The sequence below is a fragment of the Pelophylax lessonae genome (genome assembly GCF_965119305.1).
Source record: "Pelophylax lessonae genome assembly, chromosome: 3".
NCBI classification, from domain to species: Eukaryota; Metazoa; Chordata; class Amphibia; order Anura; family Ranidae; genus Pelophylax; species Pelophylax lessonae.
The window spans coordinates 342,495,638-342,509,565 of record NC_138770.1 but is presented as its reverse complement, the minus strand read 5'-3'; the positions used below and the strand labels follow the sequence as shown (position 1 = coordinate 342,509,565).

At 39.2% G+C, this 13,928-nt stretch overlaps 1 protein-coding gene across 1 annotated transcript in view; it reads right to left on the bottom strand.

The window, feature by feature from the left end:
- Positions 1-13,928, bottom strand: part of COL19A1 (collagen type XIX alpha 1 chain) — a 1,241,599-nt gene that overhangs the window by 1,082,188 nt on the left and 145,483 nt on the right. The window contains exon 4 of the mRNA XM_082249430.1: positions 8,443-8,542. Within this exon, the coding sequence (XP_082105556.1) occupies positions 8,443-8,542 (100 nt within the window). The remainder of the gene's footprint in view (positions 1-8,442; positions 8,543-13,928) is intronic.

Here is a 13,928-nt window from a genome sequence, read left to right as displayed (position 1 = left end):
TAAAGTTGTTGGCTCATTTGCCTATAGAAACCTTGCGGTTCCTTACTTCTAAAACACGCACACCTATACAGTACATATATATATATATATATATATATTAGTATCTCACAAAAGCAAGTACAGCCCTCACATTTTTGTAAATTTATGTAAATGTTTTATTACATCTTTTCATGTGACAACACTGAAGAAATTACACTTTGCTACAATGTAAAGTAGTGAGTGTACAGCTTGTATAACAGTGTCAGTGTGCTTTCCCTTTAAAATAACTCAACATACAGTCATTAATGTCTAAACCACTGGCAACAAAGGGGAGTACACCCCTAAGTTAAAATGTCCAAATTGGGCCCAATTAGCCATTTCTCCTCCCCGGTGTCATGTGAATCGTTAGTGTTATAAGGTCTGGGAAGCAGGTGTGTTAAATTTGGTGTTATCGCTCTCACTCTCTCATACTGGTAACTGGAAGTTCAACATAGCACCTCATGGCAAAGAACTCTCTGAGGATCTAAAAAAAAAGAATTTTTGCTCTACATAAAGATGGCCTAAGCTATAAGAATATTGCCATACAAGAGTTTAACAGGACAGGTTCCACTCAGAACAGGCCCCGCCATGGTCGACCAAAGAAGTTGAGTGCACGTACTCAGCGTCATATCCAGAGATTGGGAAATAGATGTATGAGTGCTGCCAGCATTGCTGCAGAGGTTGAAGGGGTGGGAGGTCAGCCTGTTAGTACTCAGACCATATACTGCATCAAATTGGTCTGCATGGCTGTCGTCCCAGAAGGAAGCCTCTTCTTAAGATGATGCACAAGTTTGCTAAAGACAAGCATACTAAAGACATGGATTACTGGCCTATGGTCTGATGAGACTAAGATAAACTTATTTGGTTCAGATGGTGTCAAGCATGTGTGGCGGCAACCTGGTGAGGAGTATAAAGACAAGTGTGTCTTGCCTACGGTCAAGCCTGGTGATGGGAGTGTCATGGTCTGGGGCTGCATGAGTGCTGCTGGCACTGGGGAGCTACAGTTCATTGAGGGAACCATGTATGCCAACATGTACTGTGACATACTGAAGCAGAGCATGACCCCCTACCTTCGGAGACCTGGCCGTAGGGCAGTATTCCAACATGATAATGACCTTAAAAGCACCTCCAAGATGACCACTGCCTTGCTGAAGAAGCTGAGGGTAAAGGTGATAGACTGGCCAAGCATGTCTCCAGACCTAAACCCTATTGACCATCTGTGGGGCATCCTCAAAGGTGGAGGAATGCAAAGTCTCTAACATCCACCTGCTCCATGTCGTCTTTATGGAGGAGTGGAAGAGGACTCCAGTGGCTTTGGTGAACTCCATGCCCAAGAGGGTTAAGGCAGTGCTGGAAAATAATAGTGGCCACACAAAATATTGACACTTTGGGCTCCATTTGGACATTGTCACTTAGGGGTGTACTCACTTTTGTTGCCAGCAGTTTAGACCTTAATGGCTGTGTGTTATTGTAGTTGTTTAGTGAGTTATTTTGAGGTGACAGCAAGCTGTACACTCACTACTTTACATTGTAGCAAAGTATAAGCACATGAAAAGATATAATAACATATTTACAGAAATGTGAGGGGTGTACTCACTACTGTGAAATACTATATATATATATATATATATATATACACACACACACACACACACACAGCATATATTGCAAATTCTCTGGCTGGCCTGCTAATCCTTTGCCTTTACTACATACTTAGAATAATGAGATAATGACTCCAGAAAGTCATAAATCTCAACCAGATTGTTTGTTGCAGTTTTTTTACTCACTAAGTAGTGAGACCATAGACCAAGCTCCATTGCCTGGGAGCTAAGAATGTCTCAAATAAAAAAAAAAAAAAAAAAAAAAAAAACAAGCATTAGCAGCTTCGATAGCAGATTACCTTGAAATTGTCTGTAGTGTTATTTAGTAAACACAATAAGTTCAACCAATGCAAACTGATCAGTAGCTATTGAAAAACACACGTTTCTGTTTGCCTTAACAGTGTGCAAATTAACCTTATATATTTGATATCTATTTATCTAAGAGTTTTTATCTGCCATTACCAAATACATTTTAGTATGTTTGTCATGCAGTGTAAAAGGTACCCATACAATGTCCAATGCTGAACTGATTGGAGAATCACCTGCAAAACCAGGTAAAGCTAAACCCTAGCCAGATGTAAATAAATAATGCAGCTCTGTAATCCTCAATGTATTATGCAATTTATTTTCAATGCAAACAGTGTAAGTTATCTAAATAGGATTCGGTATAGGCCTCTGGAACTCCCTGTCTAGCAGGGCTCAAGTTAGAGAGGAAGAAGCAGCAGAGGATTCCAATCAGTTCATGTGCTGGTAAGGATCATGGTGATAGAAGGAGAGGGCAAAGTAACAGGAAGATGAGATCATCACTGTGCTGCTACTCAGAGAAAATGGAATTAAATATACTAGACAATGCACCGAAGGCATCCAAAGATCTCACCCCTGCAGTACTTTATGATTTCAAGATCAATGCTAAATGTTAAAGAATGAAAGGATTTGCTCTTGAGGACAAAGGTATTTTTGCCATCATCTCTAATTGGTTCTAATGAAAGTTTGAAGTATAACAGTTAAAGTATAAGTATGGACTTGTAGCTAAAGCTGCTCCAACAATTAGTAAAGTGCATTCGATGCTGAAGCCACGGTACATTTAGAGTGATCCATTACCAGTCTCCATGTAATACTTTATGGTTCAGTATTGATGCAGCACATACCAGCTATCCCCTTTTAGCAGGATTCATGTTATTGGCTTTATTTATTGGGGGGCTCTTCAATTTTGGAATATTTTTTGCATTTTTTTTACCCATGCTGTTTATATAAATATACATACACACAAACTGTATAGGTTATATATATAGGGTAATTAAAATTATATAGGCTTATCAACACAAAATCGGGTGGGAGGTTGTAATGTTTCTTTCATCTATGGATTAGATCTGTGGGATGTAATTTTTAATGAAATTATTTTTCATTTTTTTATACATATTTTGTGGTGAGGACATTTGTTTTACTAGTACTTTTTCTGTGAGTTTTGTACATTTGTACATTTGTGATCCTGTTACTGGCAATAGCTCACCAGTGGCAGGTATGCTAAAAAGGAGAAAGGAACCCTGTTTAACCTCTTCAGCCCTGGAAGATTTTACCCCCTTCTTGACCAAGCCCTATTTTGCGATTACGTCCTTTTTTCCCCACAAATAGTTATTTCATTTGGTGGTATTTGATCACCTGTGTGATTTTTATTTGTTGCGCTATTAACAAAAAAAGAGCGACAATTGTGAAAAAAAAAAACAATATTTTTCACATTCTGCTATAGGACATTCCCACAAAAAAATTTTAAAAATCAACATTTTTTAACATATTAGGCCAATTTTTTTCTGCTACATTTTTTTGGGTAAAAAAAAAAAAAAAATTGAAATAAGCGTATTTTGATTGGTTTACGCAAAAGTTATCACATCTACTAACTACGGGAAAGATTTATGTCATTTTTATTGTTCTTTTTTTTTTTTTACTAGTAATGGCGGCGATCTGCAATTTTTTGCGGGACTGACATTGCAGCGGACAGATCGGACCCCTAAAATAAATTTTTGAAATTTTTGGGGGTACCAGTGACATTACTACAGTAATCAGTGCTAAACATGTGCACTGTTACTGTAATAATGCCATTGGCAGGGAAGGGGTTAACCCTGTGGGTGATCAAAGGGGTTAATGTATGCCTATATGCTTACAACTGTGTGTGGGGGGGTTCTGTGACAGGCAAAGACAGATTGCAGTTTCAGCTTGGCTGAAACTGATGATTTGTCCCTGCCTGTCTCACAGAAGATCTGTCTGCTTTGTTTACATAAGCAGGCGGTTCTTCTCTCCATTTCCCAGACGATTGGGGGAGGAATCACATGCACTCCAGTCACATAGTACTACGTGACTGGACGCAGGGGAGTCGCACTGCCGCAGTAATATTTCTGTGGGCAGTCAGCAAGCGGTTAAACAGCATTACTTTTTGAGTATCCTTTCCTCACTGACGGAAACACAAAAAAATCCAGCCGGCAAGGAAGCAATGCTGTTAAAACAGATTATATATTAGTATTCCTCTGTCCTCTATAGCGATAGCAACAAGAATGAGATGAGATATGGCTCTACAGTTACCATAAACTACATCTAAAATGTTTTTATTTTATACAAAATAATGTATATTAAAAAACAATGGAAGGCTGCTAAACTCCCTTGGTAAGCAAGGGTATTTTGTAAGCAACATGTAAATAATGTATAATTAAGGTTTATTTGTTCATTTTTTTTTACAGAGATGGGAAGGGTATGACCATTTTTTTTACTGATAACGTAATGACATCCTCTCACCTTTTGCTCTAAACAGAATGCTATGCAATGAAAATTGAATATTCTCCCACTGTCAGGACCCGGGTTGAACTTTGGACCTCTGCTGTTTCTGGCATTGACTCTGCTTACTGAGCCATCTGGAATGCTGTTCAGTTCTCTGGACAAATTCTTGAATGATCCTGCCGTGAATCTTAATTGCCTTGAACCCTTTGCTCCTCTCATGAACTTCCTGATTTAAGCCATGTTTCTGCACTTTCTGGTTGCCAGAATATTGTGCCTTCTCCACCCAATATCTTGCTTGTCTCTCCTGCTGCTGTCTGTATCTTCGCTACCATTCATTATCGACATTTGGCTTGTTCCTCGACTTCGATTCTGCTTTATCCCAACCTGCAACTACTCGTTACTGACCTTGGCTATTCCTTGACTTCACTTCTACTTGATCCCAACCTGCTATATCTGCTATTGGGCCCTTGCTTGCTCACCTCTTGGTGGGGCGATCCTGAGGACCGTGACCTGGTGCTAACACACACAGCAAAATCCATCTCCACCATCATGATCTCTTATGAACACTGTTTAAAACTTAAGGCCCATACACACGTACCGATTGTCGGCCGTAAATATTCGGCCAAAGTCTGATCGGCCGATTGTTGGCTTGTTAGTATGATGCTTCGGACAACCGACTGCGACTTTTCGGCCAAACAAAATCTGGTGTGCAGGCTATAAAATTTTTGTAGGCCAACAAAGAACGGCCGATTGTTCGTCAGTCAGTACAGATTTCGGCCGACAAAAATCAGATGAGCAAGACTGGGCATGCTCAGAGAAGAAAAAACACACGGAAAGTAAACCAGCACATGACATCACTTCTGCAGTCGGTTGTTGTTGGCCGACAAAATTCATGTGCAGTCTTTAGCACTTTTCAACCTACACGACATCACCGGACAAAAGACGGCCGAACGGTCGGCCGACAATCGGTGCGTGTGTACGGGGCTTTAGTGACCTGCCTGTGTTTAACAATCCTGTGGGTACCTGTGTGAGCTTTCACTGCTGTAGCTACTGGTCTTCAAACCCGACCCCTGATCGTGACACCCATTCTAATAAAAAAAAAGTGTTTTAGTTGCTTTTGTGACTGCCTAACTGATGTGAAAAGAGAGGAAATCTCCTTCACGTGGTAAAATGGCAATGGTGACTTGAAAGAGGCTCTAACCCTTCTCCCCCCTACCCAAAAAAAAAAAGTTTTGGCTGGAGTTTTGCCTTATAGTGCAATTTGTGCCAATAAGTGAGAACATTAAATGAGCTACTAATGCTAGTAAGAAATAGGCACAACATTTTAATTCCATGCACACCTTTATACAGGATCCTTAGGATAAAACCAGGGCAGTACTTCCTGAAGCTTGAACTGTGTAACCGCCTCTGTCTGCTTTCTGGACTTCCAATAACATTCAAACATTAAAGGCAGGTTTGCTTCTGATATTGAGAAAATTCTTAGTGCTGGCATATTTACATCAGACTATTTATGTTAAAGGCACTGAGGAGCCTTCAGTAGGTGCTCTAGCATCACCAGCTGCTGCATTTCAAGATCATCAAAATTAGGAAAAAGAAGTGGGACTGGCACACTTAATGCTTTAATAAAAATAAATAAACAACTCCGTAGGTAAGCTATGCTTTCTTTATGCATCCTAATGTTACATTTTCCATTTGGCGTGTAGTGCACCTTTTATTTTGATTGGCACTTATGGGTTTTGCACTTTGCATAATGTTTTTTCTTTACTCGATTTGTTTTTTTTTTTTCTAATACACTATTTTATATTTAAGTTACATCTCTTTAGATGTTTAAGAGATAGGATGCACATAAAGACAAAGAGAAATATTAGCTAATGCAATGCAGAGACACAGCTATAAAATGTACAGCTATATACAGCTACCAGACAGTAATATTTCATGGATCTGAAGATACATAAAAATGATTATATGTAGAAAAATTGGATGGCTATGTAAATTATCTAAAATAACCCTTTTGCATAGTATAGTACCCTCTACTTCCTGTATTCCTTCTTCTATCTTAAAGGAGATTTAGAATCAGACATAATTTTCCATGTTATATGCATGTAGGCCAAATAATGTGTGAGGGTAATGGTGTAACACAGGTATGTTCTACCTTTTATAGAGGTCACAGTACCCACCCTGATGTCTTCTTATTTTTTCCCCACACACTCAAGCAAATCCCAGGAATCAATGCGCCTGCACCGGCCCGGCTCGTCACTTCCGGTGGGGCGCATCATCCCCCGCTAAACAGCTTCTGGGCATGCCTAGAAGCTGTGGAGGGATGACGTGCCTGCACCGGAAGTGACGAGCGGGGCCGGTGCAGGCGCATTCTGGGAGAAGAGGACACGGAAGAGGACGCAGAAGAGGACACGCTGGCTTCAGCTGCCCACATCCGAGATGGCAGCGCTGGAGAAGAAATTTTCAAGGCAAGTATTTCTTCTAAAAGGTAAGTGCGACCCGGGACAGCACAGAGGCTATCCATTGTGGAATGTACTAGCCCTGACTGTCCCGGGGGTATTTTTATCTAAAAAAAACATTTCTAGAGTGGAACTCCACTTTAAGGACTTACAAACATAAGATATCAAATCATAAGTGACCAGACATATCTATTGCATATTTTGCCATCCCTCATATTTCTAGAGAACTCTGTGCTGGATTTGATTAATCCCATTTAACTGAGTGCTCTGAAGATCTTACTGTATATTTATGCACTCTCCAGGACTCGATTGACAGTGGCAGAAGCCTATGGCTAGCACTGTTGCCTGAGTCTCCTGTGAGACTATGGAGTGGAGGAGCGCTACTGAAGCAAGGACAGCGCTGGATCAGTGAAAGGAGGCAGGTTCACAGTTAGGGGTGGAGGGAGAACATGTAGTGGGACATTTTGTACCTTAAAGCATTGAACGCATTAAGGTAAAAACATTTAGACTTTAAAACCACTTTAAAGTATACAAAGGCATCAATGTTCTACGCCCTGCAGTAGGTTATGGTTTTGACATAACCAGAACTGTTAGTTCAGATTTTGTTATATTTGCAGCAATCATTCATTGTTGGCATGTATATAATGTTGTAGCTCAGGAGTAGGCACATTTCAGGGCATTGGTTACCTTTTATGTAGACTTGCCAACTGTTTAGTCCTTTCTTTTTACTTTGAACAGTTTTTCCCTGGTAATATAGCTCAAGCAAGAAACCATACACAACTGCTCTGCCGCAGGGCATGTAATATGTGTGCAACACATTTATCAAACATCTGGAGTTTATTTTGTTCCAATTAACTCAGCATTTAACTATACCCAGGTAGAGGGGTCTGTCTTTTTTCTGGATTCCATGTACTGTAAATATGATTCATGACCTATTCTTGATCCATGAAAAAATTAAATAATACTCAGCTATGTGAGCATCATACTACATCACATTCATTGTAAAAAGACTTAAACAAGAAAAAAAAAAAAAAACAGTTATGATGATCAGAATGTCAAAGGGGTAGCTAAACCAGCTCATATTCAAATTAGTCAGATGCATTTCACCTCTTTTCTTCATCTAAATATTATATGAAGATACATATTTATATCCTATTACTGTACATGCCTATGGCACAGACAGATAGCTTCAGCACCATTCTTATTCATGCACTAACCCCAGAGAATAATAGGCTATTGAACATAAAAGTTCAAGCGAATTATTGTAAAAATCTCAGATATCAACCAATTAATAGATAAAGAAAATGGCAATTTTAGTTCTTAAAGCGTATTACTGCACTTTAGCACTAAAGATAGCATACTTTTTAAAGATATCTATTTATTGTGTACCCATTTTCAATCACTGGGTGTTTTCAAAGCTATATTGTATGCAGTGTTTATGATCACCAAGCTATATCTGATAGAATTTTTTAAATATATATGTAATTTTTTAAAGGAATGAATACACAGTTAATTTCGATATTTCAGAATATATAGCAAAATCTAGCACCACTTCATTTCAATTTCCCTAAGTGTATTATAAAGAAATATTCATTACTCACTGTGTGTCTTTGATCAGAGGAGTGCTTCCTAGCTTAAAACATGTCTTTTCGCCTCCACAGGATGTCTTTCTCAGAGAAAAATGCTCTGCGAGGTCATATCCTGTAGAAAAAAAGCAATTAAGTCATTTGAAATATAAAGCAGCAGACATAATAGTACTTAATGACATGGCCAAAAAATATTTCCAATTGTTTGTCAAAAATCATATTGTTGTAATTTCCAGAACAGACACAAGACCTGCTGTGTACAATCCTTGTATAAGATACAATTTTTTATGTTCCTGAAAATATAATAAGCCCTATTTACCAACAGAAATGTAACATTCAAATAAAATTGACAATGTATGAAATCGTTAATAGAGAGAAAAGGGCTGTAGAGACATAATCATGCTCTCTCTTCAAAACTGGCAATGCAGTTTGGATCAATGCCCCCACCCCCCTTCCCTATTATATTACTATCAAATAAGAGTGCCAATGTGGGCTGATGAGATAACCTCAATAGTGATTGGGATTGTGGATGGGCAAGTCTTTCTTGGTTCTGGGAGCAAAGTTTACCCTGGAAGTCAAGGCTATAGTAATAGATGGGGTTAAATGGGAAGGTTATAAGAGACTATGCACAAAAAAAGTGTTTGCATATTCTGAACAAACAGTAAAAGCACTTTAAAACAAGCTCCCATTCACCTTGTACCTATAGGCAGTGTAGAGAAATGATTATTTAAAATTTACAATAGAGATAATGAAATCACATCTCCTTTCTGCTTATTTTCCCTGACAGTAGAAAGTTGCCAGCCTAATGTAATCAAACAACAGTTGACATAACGTGACTTAACCACTTCCCACAAACTGACATACCTTTACTTCGGCTTAAAGAAGTGGTTGTACCGGGGTGATGCCTTGCAGGAACACATGCAATGAAGGCATCAACCCAGTACCGTTTTTTAGAGCCAGTGGATCGGCTTTCTGATGATAACAACCAATGTGGCTCAGCAGCCACTCGGCCGTTATCCCAGCAATCGGGATGGGACATCCCACCACCGCTTGCCGCACTGCCCTGTCTCCAGTCCCACCGGGAGACCCGAGCAACTAGCCGGCACATCCACTGCCTGGTTAGAGTCCCAAACGATTCTACTTCGATTGGGTCTCTGATCAAGTATCCCGAAAGCAATGTCACTTCCAGTTTACTCGGCTGCTAACGGTGCTGATTTAAATAAACTGACACTATTTAAGAATGCCAATTTCGGGGTTTTAAATACTTTGAAGCGCAGTGGAGGGGCTTGCGGTCTTTTGGACCCCAGATCCCTCCTTAAGGAGTACCTGTCACTGCCTATTACTGGCACAAGGAATGTTTGCATAAAATAAAACAATTTTAAAAATTCTAAAGCGCCCCCCGTCCCCGTAAACTTTCACACCAAAGAAAACGCATTCGTAAGTAAGTACCTTAATTTGTTGCCATTCCACGAGTGTGCGCAATTTTAAAATGTAACATGTTAGGTATCTATTTACTTGGTGTGACATCATCTTTCACAATATATAAAAAAAATTGGGCTAACTTTACTGTTCAGATTTTTTTTTTAATTCAGTGAAGTGTATATTTTTCCCAAAAAGTGCGTTTAAAAGACCGCTGCGCAAATACCGCGTGACAAAAATATTTCAATGACAGCCATTTTATTCTCTAGAGTCCTTGCTAACAAAATAAATAAATAAATATGTATATATATATATATATATATATATATATATATTTATTTTATTTTATTTTTTTTATTTTTTTTTTCCTTTTTTTATTTTTGTTAGCAAGGACTCTAGAGAATAAAATGGCTGTCATTGAAATATCTTTTCATGAGACAACGGTGAAGAAATTACACTTTGCTACAATGTAGAGTAGTGAGTGTACAGCTTGTATAACAGTGTAAATTTTCTGTCCCCCTCAAAATAACTCAATGCACAGCAATTATTGTTTAAACCACTGGCAACAAAAGTGAGTACACCCCTAAGTCAAAATGTCCAAATTGGGCCCAATTAGCCATTTTGCCTCCCCGGTATCATGTGACTCGTTAGTGTTACAAGGTCTCAGGTGTGAATGGGGAGCAGCTGTGTTAAATTTGGTGTTATCACTCTCACTCTCTCATACTGGTCACTGGAAGTTCAACATGGCATCTCATGGCAAAGAACTCTCTGAGGATCTGAAAAAAAGAATTGTTGCTCTACATAAAGATGGCCTAAGCTATAAGAAGATTGCCAAGACCCTGAAACTGAGCTGCAGCACAAGGGCCAAGACCATACAGAGGATTAACAGGACAGATTCCACTCAGAACAGGCCTCACCATGGTTGACCAAAGAAGTTGAGTGCACATGCTCAGCATCAAATCCAGAGGTCATCTTTGAGAAATAGACGTATGAGTGCTACCAGCATTGCTGCAAAGGTTGAAGGGGTGGGGGGTCAGCCTGTCAGTGCTCAGATCATACACCGCACACTGCATTAAATTGGTCTGCATGGCTGTCATCCCAGAAGTAAGCCTCTTCTAAAGGTGATGCACAAGAAAGCCCGCAAACAGGTTGCCTGAAGACAAGCAGACTAAAAACATGGATTACTGGAACCATGTCCTGTGGTCTGATGAGACCAAGGTAATCTTATTTGGTTCAGATGATGTCAAGTGTGTGTGGCGGCAACCAGGTGAGGAGTACAAAGACAAGTGTGTCTTGCCTACAGTCAAGCATGGTGGTGGGAGTGTCATGGTCTGGGGCTGCATAAGTGCTGTCGGCACTGGGAAACAGTTCATTGAGGGAAGCATGAATGCCAACATGTACTGTAACCTACAGAAGCAGAGCATGAACCCCTCCCTTTGGAGACTTGACTGCAGGGCAGTATTCCAACATGATACTGACCCAAACACACCTCCAAGAGGACCACTGCCTTGCTAAAGAGGCTGAGGGTAAATATGATGGACTGGCTAAGAATGTCTCCAAACCTAAACCCTATTAATCTGTGGGGAATGCTCAAACGGAAGGTGGAGGAGCGCAAAGTCCCCAACATTCACCTGCTCCATGATGTCGTCATGGAGGAGTGGAAGAGGACTCCAGTGGCAACCTGTGAAGCTCTGGGGAACTCCATGCCCAAGAGGGTTAAGGCAGTGCTTGAAAATAATGGTGGCCAGACAACATATTGACACTTTGGGCCAAATAGCAAAGGGTCACATGAAAAGGTATAATAAAATATAAACAAAAATGTTAGGGTTGTACTCACTTTTGTGAGATACTGTGTATATTTAATTTTATAGAAAAAAATGCTGATTTTAAACAACATGTCTCAGAAATAGGCTTGGTCCTTAAGTGGTTAAAGTCTCTGTGGTAACCTATGAGGATGAATTTACCTAAGGCTAGGTTTACATTTGTGCATTGTGGGGATGCATGCAAAATTGCATATGTCCTGCAAGGCACACAAATGTGTGCATGCCTTTTGCAGGTGCACAGTGGTGCCATTAATTCTTAAATTAATTTTCACTTTTAATGGCATCCCAATGGAACTAATGCACACTTCAAAATGCATGGTAGAAAAGTACTATATGTTTTGGTGTTGCACCATTTAAACAAAAATTTTGCACATAGGGCAGACCATTGAAATGAATGGGCTGTCCTAAATGCAACATGTAAAAACTTGCACAATTGCACAAAAAGGCACAGAAACTGTTGAATATGCATACTTGTGAATGGAACAGCTATAGTTGTCAACGAAGGATCGTTTTCAAGTTATTTAACTGCTTATGAGGATTACAGTATGTGAAAACATTGATGTTCATTGTTTGGCCACAGGTTCAATGTAATTGCTTTGTTTTACGTAAATTTCCCTGAACTAAATACACATACACACACACACACACACACACACAAAAACACACACACACACACACATTTTTATTGTATTCAAAATGGCTATGGGAAGTTTAAGGCTATGCTTCCACTAGTGCGACACCAAAGTCGCGCAATTTAGAGTGCGTCTTTGATGCAACTTGGAGTGCAATTTTGATATGACTTTACCCTCTCTGACTCAAAGTCGCATCAAAAGTAGTGCAGGCACCTTTTTTAAAGTCGCTGTAACTTTAAGTCGCACAGATTGGAATGGGTGTGATTGAAATCAATAGGCTGTGACTTGTCATGCGACTTTATGTGTCCAAAGTCGTATGACAAGTGGCATTAGTGGAAACGGAGCCTAAAAAGGTAGTAACAGCATGATTTCTGCACAAAGGATTTGCGTTATTTTTAACAATTTTGAATCATTTACAATGTACATAGCATATTTTGTCTCTCTCTTCAGATATCTGAAAGTTCCTTTCACTTCTTTGTGTATGTTTTTTTTTTTTTTTTTACCTCTTTTACTTCTTGTCTGCCTGTTTGTATTTTACAGTATAGCTTTAAAAATGTTTATGCAAATTTAAAGTTCACATTTAGATTACCCTCAGTCCTGTAGACTAGAGAAAAGTATTCATCATTAGTACACAGAGTTTACAACAATGACCGTGTAATTTTTGGGAAATATGCAAAGTTAATAAACACATATTTTGTAACAATGTCTTCCATTTATAAACCTTACCTAATTTGGTAAGAAAAACAGTTACTTATAAACTGTGGAGAAAACTGAAAAGGAAAATAGCTTGACCCCGTTTAACACTTTCAGTTGGACAACAATGCAAAACAGCATTTAGTCACACACATCATGTAGGTGATTGAGCATTAGCAAATACTGCTAGATTAAATACACAATGTAAAACATGATCCCCTAGTCAAACACTGACATCACTTCTCTTCTGGATCCTGAGAGTACCCCATGTTGCAGGCAGTGTCACAGACACCCAATGAAAGACCTCGCCACATGAAAACCGAAGAGATAAGAAGACTCAGGACAGGAGTGTCGCATGAATGTGACTTTAACCACTTAAGCCTCGGAAGATTTTACCCCCTTCCTGACCAGGCCCTATTTTGCGATTCAGCACTGCGTGATTTTAGCGGACAATTGCGCGGTCGTGCGACACTGTACCCAAGTGAAATTGTCATATCCTTTTTTTTCCCACAAACAGAGCTTTCTTTTGGTGGTATTTGATCACCTGTGCAATTTTTACTTTTTGCGCTAAAAACAAAAAAAGAGTGACAATTTTGAAAAAAATAACAATATTTTTCACATTTTTCTATATGAAATTCCCCCCCCCCAAAAAAAAAATGTAAAAAATGAACATTTTAACATTTTAGGCCAATTTGTTTTCTGTTACATATGTTTGGTAAAAAAAAAAATTGCAATAAGCGTATTTTGATTGGTTTGCGCAAAAGTTATTGCGTTTACTAACTAAGGGAAAGATTTCTGTCATTTTTGGTGTTTTTTTTTTTTAACGAGTAATGGCGGCGATCTGTGATTTTTTTTGTGGGACTGCAACATTGCAGCGGACAGATCAGACCCTTGACTGACATTTTTGACGCTTTTGGGGGTACCAGTGACATTA